At 41.6% G+C, this 22,927-nt stretch overlaps 3 protein-coding genes across 5 annotated transcripts; all 3 read right to left on the reverse strand.

Annotated features, from left to right (window-relative positions):
- Positions 1-3,348: 3,348 nt before the first annotated feature.
- On the reverse strand, positions 3,349-4,859 carry snx10a (sorting nexin 10a). Its single transcript, XM_061093329.1, has 6 exons — positions 4,827-4,859; positions 4,610-4,696; positions 4,420-4,520; positions 3,840-3,938; positions 3,512-3,706; positions 3,349-3,427 (listed from the first exon to the last, which is right to left on the reverse strand). Exons 1-6 carry the CDS (start codon positions 4,857-4,859, stop codon positions 3,349-3,351), a joined length of 594 nt encoding a protein of 197 aa, XP_060949312.1.
- A 5,892-nt stretch (positions 4,860-10,751) lies between these two features.
- On the reverse strand, positions 10,752-15,332 carry cbx3a (chromobox homolog 3a (HP1 gamma homolog, Drosophila)). 3 transcript variants are annotated; one of them, XM_061092612.1, is made up of 5 exons: positions 15,212-15,332; positions 14,320-14,473; positions 13,995-14,154; positions 11,540-11,634; positions 10,752-11,413 (listed from the first exon to the last, which is right to left on the reverse strand). In XM_061092612.1, exons 2-5 carry the CDS (start codon positions 14,463-14,465, stop codon positions 11,287-11,289), a joined length of 528 nt encoding a protein of 175 aa, XP_060948595.1. In that variant the 5' UTR covers positions 14,466-14,473; positions 15,212-15,332; the 3' UTR covers positions 10,752-11,286. The 3 variants fall into 3 exon arrangements, with proteins under 3 accessions (XP_060948595.1, XP_060948593.1, XP_060948594.1); XM_061092610.1 differs by having other exon boundaries at positions 15,208-15,332; XM_061092611.1 differs by lacking the exon at positions 15,212-15,332 and adding an exon at positions 15,044-15,153.
- Positions 15,333-15,564: 232 nt separating this feature from the next.
- nfe2l3 (nfe2 like bZIP transcription factor 3) lies at positions 15,565-22,052 on the reverse strand. The gene is made up of 5 exons (XM_061092591.1): positions 21,185-22,052; positions 19,479-19,559; positions 18,853-18,966; positions 17,943-18,399; positions 15,565-17,818 (listed from the first exon to the last, which is right to left on the reverse strand). The coding sequence occupies exons 1-5, from the start codon at positions 21,680-21,682 to the stop codon at positions 17,049-17,051; spliced, it is 1,920 nt and encodes a 639-aa protein (XP_060948574.1). The 5' UTR covers positions 21,683-22,052; the 3' UTR covers positions 15,565-17,048.
- Positions 22,053-22,927: the final 875 nt, after the last annotated feature.

Genomic DNA, 22,927 nt, shown 5'->3' on the forward strand with positions numbered 1-22,927 from the left:
CACAGGCTAATTGCTCATATGGATTTTGCTATTGTTGGCTTTTGCAGGGTGAAGGCGGGTGAAGTCATTCCCTGCAGTGGCTTCAGGTGAAACCCTAAATGGGCTAATAATTTAGACTCATAAACTAATGCTAATATTGATGGCCGCCACATATATCGAAAAGCATTAGAAAGAGGCCCGGCCGTAAAACAGCTGTAAATATGATATAAGATCTCGTCACTTAACTCACCACATACGGCGGAAACCTTCCCCCCCCCCCGTGCATAAAACCGGCCCTCCACTGTGCTGCATCAAAAAGCGGAGGATGTGCTCTCCGCCCGTTTTATGTGTCGCCCGCGGGAGCTCGGTCACCTGTCCGAAAAGCACACGAGTTGACTTACGTGACAGAAAAATTCACAATTAAAAATATCACACGGGCCCAGAGCCGACGCAACGTGGCCCGTTCACAACTCACTGGACACCCTAATTGCTTTGAAACACAATTGGGTTTGGGCTTTGTTTGGTGTTTTGGAGGTATGAAGCGCATCGTTGCACACTGGAAATTGAGTTATAAATTACCGAGCTGAAATAGACATGTACCGTGAATACTCAATATCCAAATGTGAGACGCTCTCCCCCCCCCCTGCGAAAGACAAAAGGCAGATGTGTGTGTTTGCCACAGCGTTACATTTTGTCAGAAGAAATTGACTGGCTCCCAACCAAACAATGCATGTGTGTGTGTGTGTGTTTGTGTGTGTGTGTGTGTGTGTGTGTGTGTGTGTGTGTGTGTGTGTGTGTGTGTGTGTGTGTGTGTGTGTGTGTGTGTGTGTGTGTGTGTGTGTGTGTGTGTGTGTGTGTGTGTGTGTGTGTGTGTGTGTGTGTGTGTGTGTGTGTGTGTGTGCGTGTGTGTGTCGTGCTGTTCGCCTGTCAGGGGGATGTGGTGATAAGGTCAACCTTAACAGCAAAACAGAGATGGAGAGCGGCAACCACAAACCAGTGGGACTTGGAAAATGACAGAGGATGAGGAAAAGAGAAAGTGGTCATTCATCTACAGCTTTGCCACCAGGGTATGCACTATGTGTGTGTGTGTGTGTGTGTGTGTGTGTGTGTGTGTGTGTGTGTGTGTGTGTGTGTTTGTGTGTGTGTTTGTGGTCACAGCTGTCAGTGTGTTTTCATACACTGTGTGTGGCTATGTATGTATCTGGAGTGTGTGTTTGCCATATGAATACAGCTGGGCGGCTGAGCTGTGAAGTCACTGACAGCTTCATTATGGCTGGTGCGGCACAGGGAGACAGCACCATCCAGGGGACAGAGGGACGGGGACAGACAGACCAGGGACGGGCCAGGTTTACTGCCGGGACGGCCCACGTCACTCCAGCGGTTTAGGGTGGAGGGGCGGCTGCTGTCTCCTTTAATGAGTCTTTTGCTTCTTTCATCAGGTTTCAATTTACAGGCCTGTCCGGCACTCGTGCACTGCCCCCCTCCATACACACACACACACACACACACACACACACACACACACACACACACACACACACACACACACACACACACACACACACACACACACACACACACACACACACACACACACACACACACACACACACACACACACACACACACACACACACACACACACACAGCAGCTTGATGCTGTCTTGTTTCTCTCAGCTGATTCCCAGGAGCAGTCTGTAATAGTTAAATTAATTTGCTGTCTTTCTTTAATTAGTCCGTCTCACCAGGGAAAGCTGCGACAGGGCTGAAATGTGACCAGTGCTGGACGACTTCTTGTCAATATCAAAGTGCTGAAGACACTTATATCTACTAGATATGAGACATTAACAACTGTCCCCAGTAGCAAGAGAGAGTCCAGATGACAGAATCACAGCCTAATCTCATCAATTTAAAGGTCCAGTTCAACACCACGGAAAATTACAACAGAAATAAATAACTTAGACTGACTGAACAATATTATCTGTATAAAAGGTCAAATTTCCAGTTGAGCTGTTTTGTGTCTGAACATGTTGGTGCCTCAGGACTTTTAAAGATAAACACCCGATGGCTAAACATGGGAGATTTCCAAAATTTGAAGGTTATTTACCTCCAATCGGAGTCACCTGCACTGTCTATTATGTTAATGAGCTACAAGGTCACTTTCTGATGCATCCCAGGCTTATGCATGTCCTGTTCATTCTTCAGGTCAGGTTAGTCTCTCCAATGACAGCCTGTGTGTTTTGATCATTGCCATGAATTAGCCACTAATAAAAGGCTTTTCCATTCTTTCACTTGATTCATTTCCCTTTTGTATCAGTACTTATCTTTAGAAGTCAAATTTACAGTTGAGCTTTACCTAATAAAGTGGCCACTAGAGGTAAAGGTTGGTATGGGCCTGTGTTTTCCTGTTGTATAGAAGGACAGTTTTCTGCACTTGTATTAACATAGTACACAAGAGTACATCATGACTGATGGGAACGTAACCAGTATCATCTGATATTTTAACCAAGCCGGAGTCTTAAAATGCAGTAATGTAGAATTGTAGACGGACTCAATATGACTACAATAAATGTTTATGCGTAATAGACCAATCTTTTAAAACTAAGTACATCAATAATATCCACATGCCCCACAGTGCAAAAAATGTGATAATCAACTTAGTCAGAATGGCCCAACATCCCGCTGCTGTACATTCAGGAGCTTGAGGTCCTATGATGTCCTCACTCCCTCTACTGGGCTGTTGAAGCAGTGCGTGGCAGCACTAAATCATCAAATTGCATGTCTCGGGTTAGGATTAAATAATCCTACATTAGTCCCACTATATGTAGAAATTTGACTTGCGCTGAAGAATAGTCATGTACTGGCGTAAGACAAAGTTCTGTGTTTTTTCAAAAAGTTTATTTATCCAAACATTTCATAAAAGTCCTCAAATATTTTACCAAAAAAAAAACCTGTCTGCAATTGAAAATGTCCCTCGCTACAGTGCTGATAAAAATATATACATAGGAAATATTTAAGAAGTCGTGTTGCAAATGTACAATCAATTTTTTAAAAACATGAATATTCTTTTTCAAATACACACGTTAACAAATTCAAATGTGCAATCATACTCAAATGAATAAGGTCCTGCTTTAAGAGAAAAATAAACATAATGGTTAAAACAAACTTATAGGGGGATTCATGCAGTTCACAAAAGTAAAAGTTTTTTTGCTCTTTGGAAGTTTACCCAGGGAGAACTTCACAGAGAGTCACAAACAGGTTTGTAGATTGATGGTGTACGTCCAAAGAAGAAGGAAGGACAACTGCAGTGCACCTGCTGCTTTTCAGAAAGCCCACCACACGGATTCAGTCATGAAAAGCTCTGGGTCTCTAATAGGACCCGAATAAGGGGACTGGGCTACATCTCGATACAGTGTCCACACTTTGTCCCAGACCAGACGATGAAGAGCTGCAGTCAGAGAAAAGAGGGGTGAAAGGGTCAACTCAAGAGTTCCAGACAGGGAATTGATTTATAATGCAGGTCAGCTCATACCTTTCGCAGTCGGAGTCACAGGAGCCCTTTTCGAATACTCTACCAATGTAATGCCTGTTGGAACACTGTATGGCTTCGGCCACCGTGTACCTAGTCTTACCAACGGCACACCTTTCGATCTTTGTGATCCTGAGGTCCGACTGGAGGAACAGATGGAGCCGACTGTCTGATAACAACAATGGTGTGTGAAGAACGCTAGAGAAGAGAGGATATGAGACAATGCCAAACAGGAAACTAAGACAAAAGACTGTTTAGAGTCCAGTAATTTGTGTAAGGTTGTAAACAGAGAAACAAATGCAGATGAAAACAACCACAGAGAGTTACTCACTTTTCCAAAAACTCTTTTAGGCCCTTCATTCTCTGCGACACCTGTTCCGTGTTCTTCAGACTGAAGAAGGGGTTCCACGGTGGCAACTTGGGTAATTCTCTGGACAAGAATACAAGAGAAAAATCTAAGAAAATCCACTTTGCATGCTCAAGTCAAGTGATAAATGGAAATCGCATTATGGTCAATGTCAGGTAATTCACACAGTTGCCTGTTTATTTAGGTTCAAAGGGCAAAAACTAATGCAGTTTAATATAACAGTCCTGCAAGATATCCTACAATGATGTTTATAATGTTTAGTTTGTTTTATCGAGGTGTTGATTCAACTTGATCATTTGAGGCCGTTTATTAAATTGTGTTCCAATTAGTGGTAGACTCAATTACAGACATCTTTTTTTTTTTTTTTTTTTTAAAAGGCACTATTATAGTTATAGTTCATACTTTATATATAGTTATTGACATACAAGATTGAATCAACACCTCTTTAAAACATCAATAAAACTAGATTATTATGAAAAGTAGATTTTATGGCAGGACTAATTAACTGAACTGGTTTTGTTAGCATGTGCGGGTATGAACATACATGATCAGAGCATTCTGTTCCAGGCAATGACGCAGCCAAACAAATTCACTGTAGCGCCGTCTCACACAGGAGGTCTTCTTTCGAAAACACATGCTATTGGTCTACAAGAGAGAAACAGAGGTTAAACACAACTCCAAGACGAAACTAAGCAGAAAGCTTCACCCCCCCCCCTTTGAAAGGTGGCACTTACATCTAAACAGATCTCGTAGTCTGCATGCTTGTGCCAGAGGTCGTCTTTTTGGAGCCTTGGATCTCGAACACAGATGCTGATGAACTCCTGCAAGATTAAAAATCACAGGCGCATCCAGGTATTAAATGTCGATTTCTCAACAGCAGCTCATCTCTGATTGACTCGTGGGTGTATTGCTGAGGAGGTGCAGTGTGACGGAGCATGCTTGACCACTTACAGCTTTTGAAAGATTATCTAGCATACCATCCATAATGGGTACACACCTGGAAGAAAACAGAAACAAAGTGTCAGTTGAATAGAACGATCAGGATCTGTTGCAACGTATAATCCTCTTATTTTAGCTTTAAAAAACAACAAATAAAATCCTACAGCCCGTGCTGGCAAATGGCCACACGCCATTTCAACAGTTAGGATACATTTCTATTACCAGAGAACAGCCAAAGCTCAATGTTTCAAAACAAGATTAGTTATGTAAAGCTGCGGCCTAGTTGGCAATTAATACTCTAAAGACTCAAAAGTAAAAACATTTGGAGCTGACGCAGCTTTAAGGGGAACAAAGGGCCAACAACAAGGATTTTTCCTGCGAGGAAATCTTGTTTAAACACTTTAACAATCACACAAATGACGAGAAAGCCTTTCTACATTCTAGCTCTCTACAGTCAGCTCTTTACACCCAGTCACTGGGGTCACATGACATGCATATCTAAAGGCTTCAGCAACACATTGGCTCATCTGACTATTCATTCTGCAAAAAAGATACAATGGCATTTACAAGCTTTAGGTCCAAATCATCAAGCAGTGACAAAGTCCTGGAGATTACCCAGAGAGAGAGAGAGACTCTGAACCAAACCCGTCTGACACATCGCAAAAAGAATCACATGAAAACACATCTCATTATAAGCAACTCATTCCTTTCTGGCCACTATGTTAGGCAATATTACGAACACACTGCTTTGGGCTGCAATTCCACCCAGTTGGTGAAATAAATCTTATGAACAAAAAAAACACAACAATCATCATAACAACAAGGTATTGATGTCAACACAAGCCACAGCAGCTATGTAGTCCCTTTTTCCACCAGCGACTAAACTTAAACAGCATATGCACAGTTTGACACGTATGAGAGGATCATCATCACAGTCAATAAAAACCCTGCTCACTGTATTGTCAATATTAATCCTGCATGCTGAAAATCTATATATACACATATGTGTGTATAGCATATAATGTTCACATCCATCCCCTCTCCAAATTTTTATACAGTATTCATACTTTATCACATTGTACTACTTTAGTGGCACTTGTTCAGTTGATTTGTGTGCATATACTCACACTGTGTTCCCGAAATACTGCATATTCTGCTACTTTTCTTTGCAATTTGAAACAGTACAACCCACATCATCCACCACATCTCAAGTATTTTTGTACTTTTAAAAAAACTTATGTGTTGTTTTGTGTTGTTGAGCAAGATGTAAAAATCCAAATGAGCGCAGTGTGAAATCAGAAGCCAAACTCCCGGCGTGTTGACACAAACAAAGTGTTAACACAAACATGGCCAAACAAAGCGGATTCTGATCCGTGTTACATCTGCAACCCTTCTGACAGCTAAATTTGATATTCATAACCCGGAAGAAAATCAATAGATTCAAAATTCAGCAAATTAGAAAAAACGTGTTTTGTCCATTATAACGACAAACAAACTAACAATCGTGAAAGGACCTGAAGTTCATCAGGAGCTCAAGAGAGACGAAAACCAACTACAGCCTACAAAAATGATTCAAAAAGTCCAAAACAGTTATTATAAGGAATAAAGCCCCCCCCTCTCCATGTTTCCCTGAAGCCGCCGCTCCGACCTACCTTTCCCCCTCCGGGTCCCTGCTGCTGCACGTCACGGCGCAATAAAACTGACTCGGAATAAAAACTGTAGTGTTGAAATAAATATAGTTACATGAATATTACGGAAAAATGCTTTCTACGCGGACAAGCGAACGACCTGACGTCCCGCGTGGTAGAATCGTGTGGCGTGCAGCTTCGAGGCGCGCACCTGTTCTTCATCGGTTTAAATGGTCTCACCTGGTGGGAGGAGGAGGACGAGGAGGACGAGGAGGAGGGGGAGGAGGGGAAATGGCGGTTGAGCTGGAACCATGAATAACCCATGTAAGATAATGTCTCACATCGGCCCAGCCTAAGAGGTCCAGTGGGTGAGGTTTAGGTGAAAGGGATTTATTGGCAGAAATCGAATTAAAAAATAATCCTGGTGATGTTTTCACTCCTGTGTAAATCATCTAAATTGCATGAATTGTGGTTTTTCTTTACCCTAGAATGGACCCTTTATATTTGAATACTTTATATTGACATCTGGAGAAGGTCCTCTTTACGGAGGCCACTATGATTTTTACTGTCGTCCAAACTGGACAAACAAAACACCTTTGGAGTTTTTTTAGGACAACTCAAGGCTGCCACAGGTTCTCTGTCATGTTTGGAAGAGGAGAGTGAGGTGATGGGTGTTCAGCTGCAATATGCAACATCACCACTAGATTTGACTAAATTCTGCACACTGAACCTTTACCTGTAAGTATAGCCTCACTTGAAAAGGTAAAACAAAAGCACGGGGCCAGATTTGGTCTATTTTACGTCTTAGGTTTGAATCCCAAAATTGTGTGATGCCTTCTTCTTCTTCTTCTTCTTCTTCTTCTTCTTCTTCTTCCACTTTTTAATGTTTTATGGCAGTTGGAAACAACGTTATGTTGCATTACCCCACCTATTGGTATGGAGTGTGGATCGGGAAACATTCACTCATTCTATCAAAAAATAAAGTTGAATGAAATAACACATCGAGTTATATTCTCTCTATCAATTGTGTCATTTTGAGATATTTAAAAAAAAAAAAGATAACTTTTCTCTCCTGAGACTTCTTCGTAAACAACTACGTAAAATATACCGTAGCTTTATTTCTTTAAGGTTCAGTATTAGTTCCCTTCTCTCAACTTCATATTTTATACAGTAGATTACAACATGCTCAAAAGTTTCCTGTTCATGAAAAACTCACACTATCCTGTGTTCTGTTCCACCCTGAATGACCAAAACGCAGATAGTATTGTTTCCTCTCTGCGGGTTCTTGTGTTTCTCATCATACCTCCGTTTCTTTGAATGCTGTAATACCACCTTCCTGTTGATTTTGCCACCTTTCTGTTAACTTATGCTTAATTGTGGTCTTCATTTCCATTTTACTACTGTGACGTCAATGTGATCCCAGTGTGTGATTCTGTGAATTCTCAGACATTAAACTGAGAAAACTAAGGCAATCTACTTAAACTCACCTGTGTGAACTAGTATTTACATGCTTTTTATTTTGATAGTATCTATCTTTTATCATTTTAAATATTTTGGTCTGAATGTTGTTCTTTTATTGTTTTATTGTGGTTCTGGAATCTGTTGTTGTATTGCATTGCTGAGTATGATGTAGCTTTTCTTGCACTTTGTGTATTTTATTCGGCGAAGCACCTTGTAACTGGTTTTTGAAAGTTGCTATATAGACATAAAGTTTATTATGGTGGCTGTCATAGCCTGAATTGCCACAAAACATCTAATCTTTCAATAAATCAAGAAATTCACAGATAATATTCTAATAATTGTAAATAGAATGGTTTGTAGAGCTTTCTTATTGTCTATGTTGCTGATTTAGGTGTTGTATTCCAAAAAATAATTTAGCCTACAATTGACTGGCTAATAAATATCTTCCTGTAAGTGATTTATTTATAACTGTTATTAATAGCAAAGGAATTGTGGATATTAAATAAAATCCTTATATAGTATTTAAATCATAATAAATCACTTTATAAAACGTTTTGTATTCATACATACGTTATCATTTAAAAAAATATATATGATTATTTTATTGTGTGATTGTAGAATTTAAGAAAAGCTTACCCGGACAACACTGTTGCAAAGTTTAACTATGATTCATCCAGAGTTTCATGATCCATGGTGTTTTTAACAACTGACAATGGACAGGCAACTTGATTTCCCACATGAAGAAGGGGACACTGCGAATCAACAACAGCCACAGGCCTAAAGCTTCTTTAGAAGGACATTCTATCATCATGGGATAGTCGTTCTCCCATACCAACACCCACAACTTTCACAGTCTTGCCATTAGTTATATAGTTATCATCACTTTTACTCTTTCAACAAGTCTTACACCAGCAGTTTCTCTCCTGATGCAGCACATGCCCTGTGGCCCCCAGGCCAAACCACACCACCACCCTACCACCACCACAATGTACATATGGCTTACACTTATATAACAATAAAATCATAGAGTTCTTACGTTTGTCCAAAGAAGTTTAATCCAAGTTTCAGTTCTGCGAAGAAGAGGAGGGTGATCCAATCAGTGCGATGAGACCGGTAATAAATACTCCGAGGGGGAAGGTCTGGCAGAGGGGCAAAGGTTAAGAAGGGGGAGGCTAATTAGCATATAAAGGTCCCTTCATCACAGGGGACATCAGCAGATAAGTCCCTTCACTTGCTGCTGTTAGCAACAGTCTCAAACTGTGATAAGTGGCTAGAGAAAAGCAGTTTTTATTTGTTTATGAGACTTTAGATAAATGAATTGGCTTGAAGTGGCCTGATTAAGAGCAATCTGAGAAGAGCTGAAGGAGAAAACACTACAAACACAAAGTCTCAGATTAGGTCCTGCTAATTTGTTTAGAGAACACAAAGTCATGTCCTTCACTCACATTGAAATGTAGACATATTTCAACCAATTTTTATATTTGTAACAAATTATATATTTTAAAATCAAGGTAATTCAAGAGCTTTGGTGTCCATTTTTCAACCATTATACCAAGCAGCACCATGAAGAAAACCCAATTATAAACCTAAAGAATGTGGATTTTGTTTGATCATGGTTTACTCCTGGTGTAGAAGATTTGCATATAGGTGGTGATTGCACTGCACTGATAACACTTCTGACTTAATCACGACATTCCAGATTTATGATTTCATATGAAAAGACCTGATTTGATTTCTTTTAAAAGTGTTAACATGAACCTTTGGCCTGTTGTCATGCAAACACTTTTTGAGGATTTCGTGGGTTTCCTGGATTAATGACTAGATGAGGCTAGTAGAAAAAACTCTAAATATACTTTTCTTTACAGCATTTGTGGCATATGCACATATCTAGATTAAAAATGTTAATTTAGCGCTGTTCATTACAAATGTCAATCTTGAAAAAACACCTATAACATTTGGTCCGTGGAGGGACGCTCCTTGACTTTTCCATGGAAAGAAAAATTGCCAGTTGTCATGGAAACTTCGGCACTAATGCACTTAAGGTCCCAAGTCCATCTCCCTCAGCCTGATACCAGTCATGAGACTGTTCTTCATAGCACAGTGAAGGTAGCTGTGCAATCTGGGGACATGGTACATTACTGCAGAGCTCAGTTGTTTTATAGGTGATGAGATTTAATAATAACCAAGAATGGCTCTCAGCAGAGTGCATACATACATCAAAATCCATCAGACCTCCATGAAACCAAAATTAAATTCAGTAAATCCAGATTTGCAGATCTGCACCAATAAAACTCCTAATCTTGCCTAATTAGTTTAATCAATATTCATGGTTGTTCAGAGAAATTAGGAAAAAATGTACGCCATATTTTTAGGTCCCGGATTTGAAAAAATTATTGGGTTCTTCCTCGGCTGATGCATTAACACTCCACAACCTTTTTTGGAAATCAGTCAAGTAGTTTTACATAATCATAACCTCCAAGGAACTATGAGGGTGGAAAGGATTTATTCAAAGAAAGCAGGAAGGACAAATTGACAAACAAGAGGAAAGTCTTAGATTTAAAATCCTACAGGGATAAGGTAAAGATGTGGTTTAGATGGGCCTATACTATATTCCATGTGCAGGAAAGAGAAGAGGAAGAAAAACTTGCTCCATGATAGATTAAACATCAAAACTATTCAGGAGACGGCAGGAAAATGCTGCAGAAACTATCAAATCACACTATTAAACTTTATTACTATTAATTTTTACTATGCTTTACTGGCACCATTTCAACCTTGAGGTGTCAAACCCTCACTAAAACAAATTGTTTCTGTAATGCATCTAGAAAAAATAAAGTAATAACTATAGTTAAATCTCAATATTGATTTTACTTTCTTAACTGTTGGAACCACAATTGATGCGTGGGATTTGGTCACATAAAACCTTTATTAGAACTTCAAATAATAGACAAACAAAGTATACAAAAGCACATTTAGAACATAACATCACTTGAGTGAAACAAAATCTTAAATGAGACAGAGTTATACCAGAGGTTGTTGACAGCTTAACAAAACCAAAGCTTATCAAATTTACAAAATTTGACCAGGTAGGATTATAGGCAGTGGTGGGTATGGCTTCTAAACTGCCATCACCAAAACTAATCAGAATATGAAACCGGAAGACTTAAGACTAATAAGAAACACCATCACCTGTTTTCGCTCCATCCAGCAAATATGTACAAATAACATGGCTCTCATCGACTTCCAAACATTTCAAGTCTTCAAACATCTTCAAAATATAACTAAGCAGGCTAAAACTAGAAAGCATGCCAGAGAAGAAATGTCAGTCCTGAGGAGAAGGGCATAAGTGGTGCAAAGGACTGCAGGGACACCAGGGGAGGGTTTTACTGAGTTTCATCCTCTGGACAGGAATGCCATGTCAGTCTCTCCTCGTAGAAGGAGATGACCACCTGAGGGCAGCGAGTGTTGGCCTCACGGGCAGGGACCAAGTCTGCTTCATCTGAGTCTTTCCTAAAAAACAAAAATTCACAATGTTTTATGTAAAATGCAACACTGGAAGACGAGAGCATGATTACATTTAAATTAGAGATTGGGCTGTTTAGACCAAAATGAGGATTTGTTTCCTTCTGGACTCACCATTTCATTAAAAACATCAACTCCCCGCTGCTGTCTGTTGCACCAATGATCCGCTCGGGGTCGAGGCTCCTAGCAAAGCCACGTGGTTTTTCAGCCTGTAAATGGTGAAAACAGAACACGTGTGCACAATCAAGAAACTGGAGCAGTGGTTCTCTGTACCAAACATAAAATATTGTGCTCGACCAGCGACATCCTCCAGGTGAAGGTGAAATAATATCTGGGTGCAGTTCAGACACTGAGGTGGGAAAGATGTAAAGATTCACTAAAGCCGTTTTCAGACATGAACTCTGGAGACTATCTAACCTTTAAAACCCTAATGTACCGTGCTTTTTCTTGTAGATTGTAAATGTCCTCTTTGATACCTATACTTAAGAAAACATCAAATTTGATATGTTTTAACTGGGTCCCTTAACCCTCTTAAGCAGCGGGTGAGATTCGCCTAAACTGCCTGTCTGAGGAGTACCGAAAGTAAATTGAAAGCTGTTCTTGAACCATTTGGAGTACATGCATGATCTTGGTCTCTTTGAAAGGTAACATTCTGAACTTTCCCCCCCAACAGTCAGAATCAGTTGAAGTGCTACTGACATTGAGTAATAGCAGTTGGAACACATTGAAGTAGAAGGTTTTTATTCCCGCCTGAATATTTTTTGTTAAAGCAGCAGATGCCTCTAGCTGGGACTTATGAGCTGGAAAACACACTGGGACCCGAGCATGAAGCCTTGGCTAGCCGTGGTTCAAATTTGATATCAATACCACAGAAAATTAATATTTCACAGATTTTTTCCTAAGGGCATGTCTAGGCGTTTTCCACAAAGGCCGTTTGGAACTATGGTAACCAACTAGGCTAAAAAGGCTACTTTTACACTAAAAATCATACTTTTATATAAAGGAGGCAAAACCGGTCATATGGTTTAAAATTTATACAAATAAACATCTTTCATGTTGTTTACATCTTGATGCTGGCTGCGCTGAGTTTACGCAACAGCTGACTGTGGCTATTCTTTGATGTAATAGTGTGTTTTGGACTGATTATGTTACTGGATTGGATCGTCTGGACCTTTGGCAATGTACCAAGACTGTTTTCGTTGGAATGTTATCGATCTGTGGATTAATATGATGCTTCTTAGGTGAGTGACGTCGACTTTGTGATTGTTTTTTTTGTGTTAGTGTCTTGACTGAGACGTTAATTGTACCGGCTGTGGTGATCGGATCTTGAAATGGTTTACATCAGTCAAATCGGAAGAATCTTAGCTTTCTAATTATATGTTGCATCAGTATCTAGCGTTACGAGGCAGTTCTGTAAATAACAATGTTTGAGGCTTATCGGCAGCACCGACCCGCCCGTGAGCCGGTGCTGCTACAAGAATAGTTCACCCAAAAATGCACTTAATATGAAGTCACCCCTGTGCCAAAGAGGGTTGGGTGAGTGTTTGAGCCCATAAAACACCTATGGAGTTTCAGGGGTAAGCAATGTAGCAGCCAGGGAGGGGCTTATCTTCAGAAGTAAAAATAATTGAAACCAGTTTATTAACACCGTGTCTTAAAGCATTGATGTCTGCCGGTATCTTCCAACGAGGTGCATTCAGGGACTCTCAGAAACTTCTGGTGGACTTTTAGGCTTAAAACACCATATAAATTACCTTTTTATAAAGTCGAATATGAATGGCAGGACATTTGGATGACACAAAACGAGCAGTATGGAGGGTTATAATGTTTGTTTTTTACGTCTGAAGATAAGCCCCTAATATCTTTAGCTGTAATGGATTTGTCTGCTCCCTGGCTGCTTCACTGTTTACCCCGGAAACTCCATAAGTGGTTTGTGGACTCAAACACTACACCCACCATCCATCAGCATAGTTGTGAGTAGATAATGAGTGAATCATCATTTTGGGTGAACTATTCCTTTAAGTTATTTTCGTGCTCAAAAACTTTACAACCTTGAGTAAAAAGTGTCACGCCCAGTTGGTGTATTATTTTGTATTTAGTTCTGAGACGCCTATAAACGATCCCATGGTCAGTCCAGGAGACGCTGAATGTCAGTAACATATCTTTTAAATACAGGATTAACAGACCTGTGACTATTTACATGGAAAAACACAAATGAATGTTTAAGTAAGTGTTGAGCCACCACATTCACTCATCAAAATGGCCTACATGTGTGCAATGGACTTGATAAGGCTATAGCATATGATTCACATTGCTTTCACACTCAAACCTTTCAGTTAACTTTGGTGCCCTATGGATGGGTCAGGGAGTCAGGTTATTCCATAGATTCCCCCCCTATTTGTCACCTTTGCTCGTCTTACCAGGTGTGACGTCACAATGGTGCTGCAATATTTTTGTGTCTTGTGCAACAAGGTAATGGGACATGTGGGAGGACAAATGATCCTCATAGAAAATAATTGTCATCGTTAAGATGAATATGAAATAGTCATTAAAATATAAGTCAACTCACCACTTCTTTCTTCTTTGCTTCCGTCTCTGCCGGCTCTTCAGTCGATGCCTTCCTCTTGACGGGGGCAGGCTTCTCTGTGATGTTCTTCTGTGCTTCCAAAAACCCTGAGATCAGCTCGGGGCAGTCCAGGTTCTCCTCAGGCTCCCAGGTGTTATCAGCACTGAAAAGGAGCAGAGGAGGGAGGACGCTCAGCATTCGGATCTCAAGACTTTCACCAATGAAGGCACAAACAATGTATTAAACTGCTGTTTCCATAATGTGGACAAAAGCATAGCACTTTCAACTCAGCAGGGTTTGGGGGCAACAAGTTTTGCAGGCAACTCACTCTGTAAATCCTTTCCACTTCAAGAAGAACTCTACTTTCCCATTCACCAGACGCTGGTCCAGCACTTTCTCCACCACAAACTCTTCAGGTTCCTCCTGCGGATCCTGAGAATCTTTCTTGCCCTTCATCGTCTGCTTCTTGCCCATGTTGTGCACTGAAAGCAGAAACGGTACAAGAAAGGAAAAACAGTTAAAACGATGTACTTCGAGTCAAATGGAAAACAGATACTGCTCTAATCCACACTTTAGTCACGGAGTCTGTGAGTTAGGACACGCCACATATGAGGTTCCTCGTCGTGTGTCCGAACGAGCCAACGTGTAAAACATAAACACTGGTGTAATGTTCATTCAGGATCCGAGCCAGCTAGCTTAGCCGAGCGCTGTGCACAATGTTAAATCAGAGCTAGCCCGCTCAAGAGATACGTTACGCGGGTTAGCTATCGTGCTAATCGTAGCCAATTTAATGCAATGCCTGTAAATGGGAGATACTATGTCTTTCACTTTGCATTGCCGCTGCAACGCTACAGGTTCAGGAGCGGTGTTAGCATACAAGCTAAAGCCCGATGTGGGGATTTAGCATTAGCAATGGAGAAAAGCAAGTTTAACGCTGGACTAAACCGCTCCGATCACCTATAAATGAGTGATGACGCTACCTCGTGGAAAAGCTAGCTGACTATAATGTGCACAAAACACAACCGGAAACTGTGAGAGAGGTAAGCACTCACTGGTTCACTGACTCGTGTACGAAGGCTTTGATACTAAAGCTAGCTTTGCTCTGTTGGGATAACACCGTGGCTAACTCTAAGCTATGATGGCTACGCTGATCGGCCGTGCTATCGTCAGGCGGCTTGTTTGAAAGTAACGCAAAGTAATAAATCGGTATACGTACTTACCGTAAGATCTGCACTGCGCTCGTCAGTGCTGCTTCCTCACCACGCGGTCTGCCTCCTCTTTATCTGGGGCCTGCAGGTCCGCGGTTCGGGCGCCAAAAACCCTCGGCTGTAATCGTTGGTGTCCTACGGAAGCCTGGAGGCGGAAAGAGATTTGCTTCGCACCTCAGCGCCGTCTTTTGAAATTGAGGAGCGAGACCTTGGCCTGCGAAATCTACCCGAGTCATTTATTAACATAGATGTGACTTAACTGGATCCCACCTCAGCAGAACCGATCATCTATGTGGGTTACAGTACAGACAGAGATCCCAAAGCAGTGGCCCCCAAAAATAAACACACAATTTGTTTCACTTTATTTTATTCTTTTTTTAATCAGAAAGAACAACGCCTGCAACAAAAAAAACACTTTTGAAATTCCCTAAGCATTTATAGAAACAGCAAAGTAAACTCTTGGGCAAACCTGGAAATTAAACACAAATTTGTGAGGGTCTAGGGATAATAAAAAAAAGGTACTTAATGAGTCACACTTTTAACAACTACATGCAATTTTCGTCTCATTTAATTCACTCACTCGGTCGACGGTATAAAGCAACATTCCCATGAATAACACAGGAACCTCTACTGAATATTTTACCGCTCCGATAATCTCAAATATATAAAAAGTAACATCCATAAAACATTCACTCATTAAATAGAGTTGGTGATTGTATTTTTCAGAAACGGAGTGGTTTAAGTCCATTTCAGATCATTTTAATAACAAAGGATTGGTAGCTAATGAGTGCACTTAAGTTCCCCTACAAAAAGCGTCTTATTTTATTTCACCAAAATCTATACGAACCGAGGCGTGAGGTAGAATATAATCTTGTCAGAACTCTTTTAATAACCCACAATGAAAGGGATTCAGCAGAATTGTGCTTGAAACTAATGACTGAATAATAAATTTAAACATGAAACGTTTTTTTCTTTAAAACATTTTTGTTATGATGTGCATTCGTTTCTAATGTGCACACACGCTAACCAAAACACTTATCAAATGCTAATTAAGGCCTTGTCAGTTTAATCATTGGTATACTGTACATCATAAACACAAAGAAAAGAACAAATTCAATTATCTTATTCAACATTTCAGTTCCATTTCCGCGCTACATGCCACAAAGTATCTAAAACAAATCTGTAAACTTTAGGTAATGTCCCCATATTCTTAGCACTATGCAATAAAGTTTCCGCTTTGAAAAAACAAACAAAAAAAAAAACTGCCTTTGACAGTCTGGTGATGCACATAAGCATTTCAGGAATCTCAGAAACTTTAATAAATACAATCTTTTACCTTCTCTTTAAACTGAATACACTGAGAAGCAAGATAACATGGAAACAAACAAACAAATAGAATCATCCTCAAAGATTTCTTTCCAGTAACTGTCACAATGCTGGCTATGTTGGATTTTTAGAAGTGTGTGGCAAGAATTATCTGCGGAAACAAGATGTGAGTTTAATGTTAATGCACACAGAGAAACTGGTGGCATTGCCAGCATCTGAGCTGTTCTCTTAATAGGCCTCTAGTGCCTTGTCCATCTTTAAAGAGCAAACTTTGTGTCCAGTGTGTGAGCTACATTTTTCCCATGAGATATTTATGTACAGAGATTATTTTTTGTGTATTCATGTTCAGAGTTTTTTTTTGTTTTTTTTTGCAGCTTTTGCCCAGTAAGGGTCCCAACAGCGGTGAATCCACACACACTTATACAGAAGGAGATCCCGAAACCAGAGTCTGGCAAGTCAAGTTCAGAAATAGTCAAAAAAACAAAACAACTAAAAACTCAAGTCTTATCTGGCAAGTACTGCATCACTGCTTTTTGTCCTTCTTCCTCTTGTCTGTTTTGTTGCCAGTTGACGTGGAGACGGCAGGCCGTCTCAAAGGCTGAACTACTACTCTACCGTTAGCCCCGCACTGCAGGGTGAATCTCTCTGGGTTGAGGGGTTGTCCCGAATCATCCCTCAGCCGGGCCAGGACGTCTCTGGTCAGCTGCTTTATCTGCTGGCCCACAGCCCCCATAGTCTTGGCTGTAAGCTGTTTCTCTCTCAGAAGCCTGTCTCTCTGAGCTTGTAGCCGTTCTACCTGCTCCTGGAGCCCTGTGATGGCGTCCAGCTTGCGCTTGCGGCAGTTCTGCGCTGCCAATTTATTCTTCCCCCGCCTGCGGATGTCCCTCAGGAGTGTGACTTGATCAGCGGAGAAGCCTTGACCGTCGAGAACCTCCAGGAACTCCTCCACGGGCATGTTGACGATCTGCAGGACAGAGAAGGGGATGTACATGGCACGGGCCCGGAGCTCATCGCGACTCAGCTCCCTGTCTTCAGACCTTGGCTCGTCGTCTTCGCTGAAAGGCTCCTCCTTGATGCCTTTGTGGGGAAGGGTTACAGACGGCGGGTTGAAGAAGGCAGGTGATGAGTAGCTGTGGTCATGCCACACACTCTCACTCAGGTCAACAGGTGACCATGCTGTGGTGTAGTCCGCAATGCCTTTCGAGGGGAGTGAATCCACATCACTGCTGTAACCAGTTGCTCCACACTCATCCTCACAGTATGAGCTGGATGAAGATGACATCTCGGATGAGCCTGGGAAAGGGAGGGGTTCGTTATTGTGTTAATATGTATAACAAACAATTTCTTGACCTCATTTAATTTAGCGGGTAATAGGTATAAATTTGATTTATGATAATTTATAGAGACTTGGACTAACCTGGTGAGACTGGACCTCCAGAGCTGCTCTCCAGTGAGAGTCCAGAGTCCGAGTCCAGGTCCTCGAGGGCCTGTGGCGCTAGACCCTCGAGGCAGCCCATCAGCTGGGAGCCGATGGTGTCGAGGCCTTCAAAGCCCAGCTGATTGATCTGGTCAAACACTGCCTCATCCAGGCAGCCACCCAGCGCACTCTGCGATAACTCATTTCTAGTTAAATTGCATACTGTTGCAAATGGAAGGGCAGCCAAGCCCACGGCCATCCCTGGTGATACGTCGGAGTGCGAGGAGCCTGTGGATTCAAGTCGGAACAGGGCTCTTTGTTGGGGGGCTGGTCGGGCCTCCCCTCTTTCTGACGTCATACCGAAGGCACCAGCAGTGGCAGCCATGGCATCATGCAAACTGACGTCCTGGCTGATGGCACTTGTGATATCAGTATCCGCAACAAGAGAATCCAAGTCCTACACATGAGACAAAATTTGGTTGATCTTTATTCTTCACAATGAGACGGAGATCACAATCGGACATTAAAACCTCGTTCAGAGCTGGTATTAACATCAACCCAGAGTGATCCGATCACAACTGGTCAGCGCCAAGAACAGATCTGAACACACTCAATGTAGGAACACATTTAGAGGTGCATGTGGTCATATTCTTTTTCCTGTGTGAATGCAAATCCTTTCTGAGCAACATTGAAAAGACCTCATACTCAGCTGACATCCTTTGACCATTTGCAGTTTTACAGTGAATCCAACACATTTTTACTCTGCTCAGCGTCCAATCGTTGATTTGTTTGTAGCAGCGATATCAGATTCAAAATGGGTAAAGTTTATCTTTATAGGAGAGCTACACACATTATCAATTCATTCAGGCCTTCCTGAGGAACCAGTAATGAACATGGACAGACTACTTACATCAAGGTCAGTGACAGACAGAGAGAGTAAACTGCTCCAGTGCTGGTCAATATCAATGGCAGGAGGAGGGTGGCTTCCTGGGTCAGACAGTGCAGTGATACCTTCAAGTAAACTCTGAAGTAGGAAAAACATAAACAGAATACAACATTATTCATACGGTAAATATGGTCCGCGACTGTGTCAGAGTTTAAAGGAACATACTTTAAAATGACATGACATGGAGGATGGAAACATTTTTAAATTCATGGTTTAATTCTTAAATCATAATATTTATGGATGACCTTTCCCTTTCATAATCTTTATAGATTAGTACATAAAGGAACTAGAAGTCTTTCTCTGTGAGAGATGGTAATTATTCTACTTCCACATCCCTAATCCTGATGCACTGGGATCAGAACGGCGTGACTGATGCAGACATGTAAGACTGTGATCTTACAACACAATTTCTCACACCATCACGTAATTGTAAATTTGGTTCGAATGTGACAGACTGACAAACACTGTGTTGTGTATTCTTGCAACCAAAACAGTGCAGCTTCTTCTCAGAAAACTGTCTGATGCAGTGTGAAACATTTTCAACAGTACACAGCAATTTATGACATCAACTGGAACAATCAGGATCATACCTCTTGCTCCAGTGTGGAACTGTGAGCCAGCTGAGTGAGCGAAGCAGGTTCTTCCTCCTCTTTAATTTGGATGTCATTTTCCTGTTAGGATGAAGAAAAGGGGATGGAGAGAAAAAAAGCAGAGATAGAATTGGGGTAGAGGAGATTCAGAGGATTTGAGAAAGAAGAGAAAAGCCAAACACACAGTTTGTTAGCGGAGTGACCCTTAAGACCATTACACTTCTGGTTCAGTGACCAAAGTCCAGCTATTGCAGATAACTGGATATCTTCAGTTGGGATTAGTGCTGTAACAAAGATCATGTTTGTCATAACAAACAGTTGCTTTCAGTGCAGCAGAAAGTGAAACCCACTAAATTAAAATAAGGTCAATTAACTTCCGCTGCCTTTGGGGACACAAACAATGTGCAAGTTGGTGTTTTAAGATATGAAAGTGTGTATTATTTGAGAACACTAGCAGTGAGGCTAATAATCCTCAGAGGTGACCTAACCACGAGAGATGTTGTAAGACCCTTCTGGTACATGAAGAACAGCATTTGATGTAGGTCACCAGCTGTCTGCCACAGACACAATATTCTTCATGTCTCCACTAACAGGGAGAAAATTCATTTCTTAAACTTTCAAAAGGGAGACTAACTGCTGAATCAGGCTTTTTTTGTTTCTGCTGGAGGCAAAAGTACATCACACCAGCGCAGTTCTGCCTGAGCTTGTCGACTGTTATTGGAGCAGCTTTTCCTTTATCACCTGATGCAGTGAATGGAGATAGCTATGGATTTTTTTTTACTGTCAAATATCACAGCTGTGGTCCTCTCCTTTGAAACATTGTGTTTCCACAAACCACAAAATCTCGCCCTACGACTATTTAAGCTGTTACTCATTTTACAAGGAGAGGGCAAAGAGAAAAAAAAGTGTCAACATGACAGTATCGATGGGAACAAGATCCAAGGGAGGCAGTGTTCAAGTAAGGACCACCACTTTTGTGTAAGCAAACAGGGTGTGGATGTAAGCTTCACTACTCCTCCTCTTGGTGTTCACAGCTGGCGATTGGGTCTGGGATACAGTTACACAATTAACCATAACAACTGCCACCAAGCAGCTGTTTGAGCCCCCGAGCTAGAAAAACTGGATGAGTGAAAGAGTTGAATAGAAAGGTCTGGGTGTGATAACATTATTGTAAAACACTCATAATGGCAGATACTTTATACAGAAGTTACACTGAATATGATATTTCAACCCAATGTTTGTGACGATATGAGAGTAAACAAAAATGTTTTGGTCCAATCCAAAACACTGGTCTTATTAGTCTTTGATTAATGAAGTCAACATCTAGTGTGAGTTTTAAAGAGACAGAGATCCATGTGGAAGTGGGACAGGTGCAGCAGACGGCTGTACAATAAAACCAGTCATACAAATGGGACAGTGAATGGACACCTCAAGTGTTTCCAGCAGCTTATCCCACTGCTGGTGGTGCACCAGGAAATGTTACAGAATAATAAGTGACTCGTTGGACAGACAGGCATCATTGTGTAACATGGGTTAGTGATGCTAGTTAGCTAGCTGCTCACTCTGTCTCTCAGGAAGTTTTTACTCCAGGTAATTTCCTCCTTTAGTCAACACTGCAATATATGGGTCATTTGCCTTAGGTGGATGAGTCTGGGTAACTTTGTGTTGCACTTCACCCACAAAAACACAAACACACACACACTTGCCTCTTTGGGAAAGCCACAGGCTCCAGTGCTACAAGGCCCGAGTTCGGGGCTCGTTCGTCGCACCTCTGGGCCATCACCAGGCAGGTGCTCCCGGTCCTCCCCGGCCCCGGGACTTTGCAACCCCGAGTCGCTGCTGTCGTTGCTCGAAGGCCCACAGTCAGCCTTGTCAGTGGCGGACACTTGGTGGACGAGCCATGTGTTCAACTGTGTGGGGAACCGCGGCGAGCCCAGGGTCTTCACCTCGTCCAGCAGCCGGCGGCTCGCGAAGAAATAGTCCAACTCGGGACATTTCGGGTGCACGGTGTATCCGTCAAGAGTGTCTCTCAGGCTGTGGAAGGGTGTCTGCGTGTAGGCTGAGCTGGGACCCAAGTTAATCTCTATCAGAGGCGTGTAGTAGCCGCCTAAGTAGCTGTCGATGTCCACGCGAACTCCAATCAAACTGAGTAAGATCGTCAACTGAATCAGGCCTTCTGTGAAATATTTTTTGGCTTTTTGCATTTTCCAAATACTTTCAGAACTGCAGATAAGTGCGAAAGCCTGACCCGACAGTTCCCCTTTTAGCCAGTGGACAAAGGGAGAAGCCTAACAAAAGAGCACGCCTTCCCCTGTCAGACAAAGAGGTCCGCCTGTACCGGTGAAATGCTCAGATGGCTATGCTAGCTGTGTTAGCACTTAGCTATCAGCTTCAGTTACCTGTTAACGGGGAGCCTCTCGGCGCAAACATGGCGGACTCGCTGCTCTGCAGGCCGTGACAGTGGCGGGGATTCGTCGCTGGAGCCTCACTATCAAAAGCCCACTGACTCGTTTGTGTTCAAATTGACATTTAAAGTGGATGTGAGGAGCTAGATGCTAACACCCTAGTTGCTGCTACTGGGGAAACTTCGTTTCACATTTGCGTAGCTCATGCAGATTGGACCAGAGCGCTCACCGCTTCAGGACGTGATTGGACAAGACGATTGTCACTCATCGTCCTGACCAATGAGAGCAGGGTACAAAAAGTAACAACCGCAGCCCCACCCCATTTCTAACCAAAAACATTATTTTAATGAAAAATACCCAAATTAACGTGATGTGTCTCCAGAAATTCGCATTAAACGTTTTATATCAGATGCATGTTGTGTATCCTTAGATCCAGCTGTTCCCTGAAACCTTCCACAGCTGCTATTCCCTGGCTGTGCTAATGACCTGGTTTTATCCCATGTGACTGTCCCCCTATCGGTGGTTCAGTAAATTACAGTTTGAACTCGTGCAACTCACTTGCCTATGTAAGCTTCATTAAGAAAACATATAACAACTTTCTGGCATATGCATAACTCGATAACCACTGGATATCCTATATTATTGAATTTATAATTTATAGAAGAGTTCTTGGGGAAATCGTGAAGTCCACGTCCAGTAAGTTCTCCACTAAAATCTGTCAGTATACAGAATTCGAAACGCTGTTATGGATCAAACTAACCAGGAATATTAAAGTTATTTAAAGGGAGTTTTACTCACAAACCCTGCTATCAAAGCATAATCCTACTATTTTATATTTTAAGATCAGTACTAAAAGACTCATTCTACATAACGGGATACGTCAGTCCATTTTCTGAAAAACTCTAATGTTGAATATAGGATTGAAAAAAACTTAAACAGATCATACATTAATTATATTTGCATAAGTAAATAAAACACTTTCAACAAGAATGGAAAATTTACCTCCAAGGTCCAAAAGTCCTGTGATTAATCCACATTTCTTTG

Source organism: Limanda limanda, chromosome 19 (assembly GCF_963576545.1).
Source record: "Limanda limanda chromosome 19, fLimLim1.1, whole genome shotgun sequence".
In the NCBI taxonomy this organism is placed as follows: Eukaryota; Metazoa; Chordata; class Actinopteri; order Pleuronectiformes; family Pleuronectidae; genus Limanda; species Limanda limanda.

Excerpts from the sequence above, each read along its gene's own strand:
- snx10a (XM_061093329.1), bottom strand. The coding sequence starts at position 4,859 with ATGGATGGTATGCTAGATAATCTTTCAAAAGCT. Across the intron at positions 4,521-4,609 it reads ACTACGAGATCTGTTTAGAT|ACCAATAGCATGTGTTTTCG; the intron begins GTAAGTGCCACC and ends TCTCTCTTGTAG. Across the intron at positions 3,428-3,511 it reads TGTGACTCCGACTGCGAAAG|CTCTTCATCGTCTGGTCTGG; the intron begins GTATGAGCTGAC and ends CTCTGACTGCAG.
- nfe2l3 (XM_061092591.1), bottom strand. The coding sequence starts at position 21,682 with ATGCAAAAAGCCAAAAAATATTTCACAGAAGGCCTGATTCAGTTGACG. Across the intron at positions 18,967-19,478 it reads GTTCCACACTGGAGCAAGAG|AGTTTACTTGAAGGTATCAC; the intron begins GTATGATCCTGA and ends TTCCTACTTCAG. Across the intron at positions 17,819-17,942 it reads TGGAGGTCCAGTCTCACCAG|GCTCATCCGAGATGTCATCT; the intron begins GTTAGTCCAAGT and ends TCCCTTTCCCAG.
- cbx3a (XM_061092610.1), bottom strand. Across the intron at positions 14,155-14,319 it reads AAGTGGAAAGGATTTACAGA|TGCTGATAACACCTGGGAGC; the intron begins GTGAGTTGCCTG and ends GCTCCTTTTCAG. Across the intron at positions 11,414-11,539 it reads TTGATGTTTTTAATGAAATG|GAAAGACTCAGATGAAGCAG; the intron begins GTGAGTCCAGAA and ends TTTGTTTTTTAG.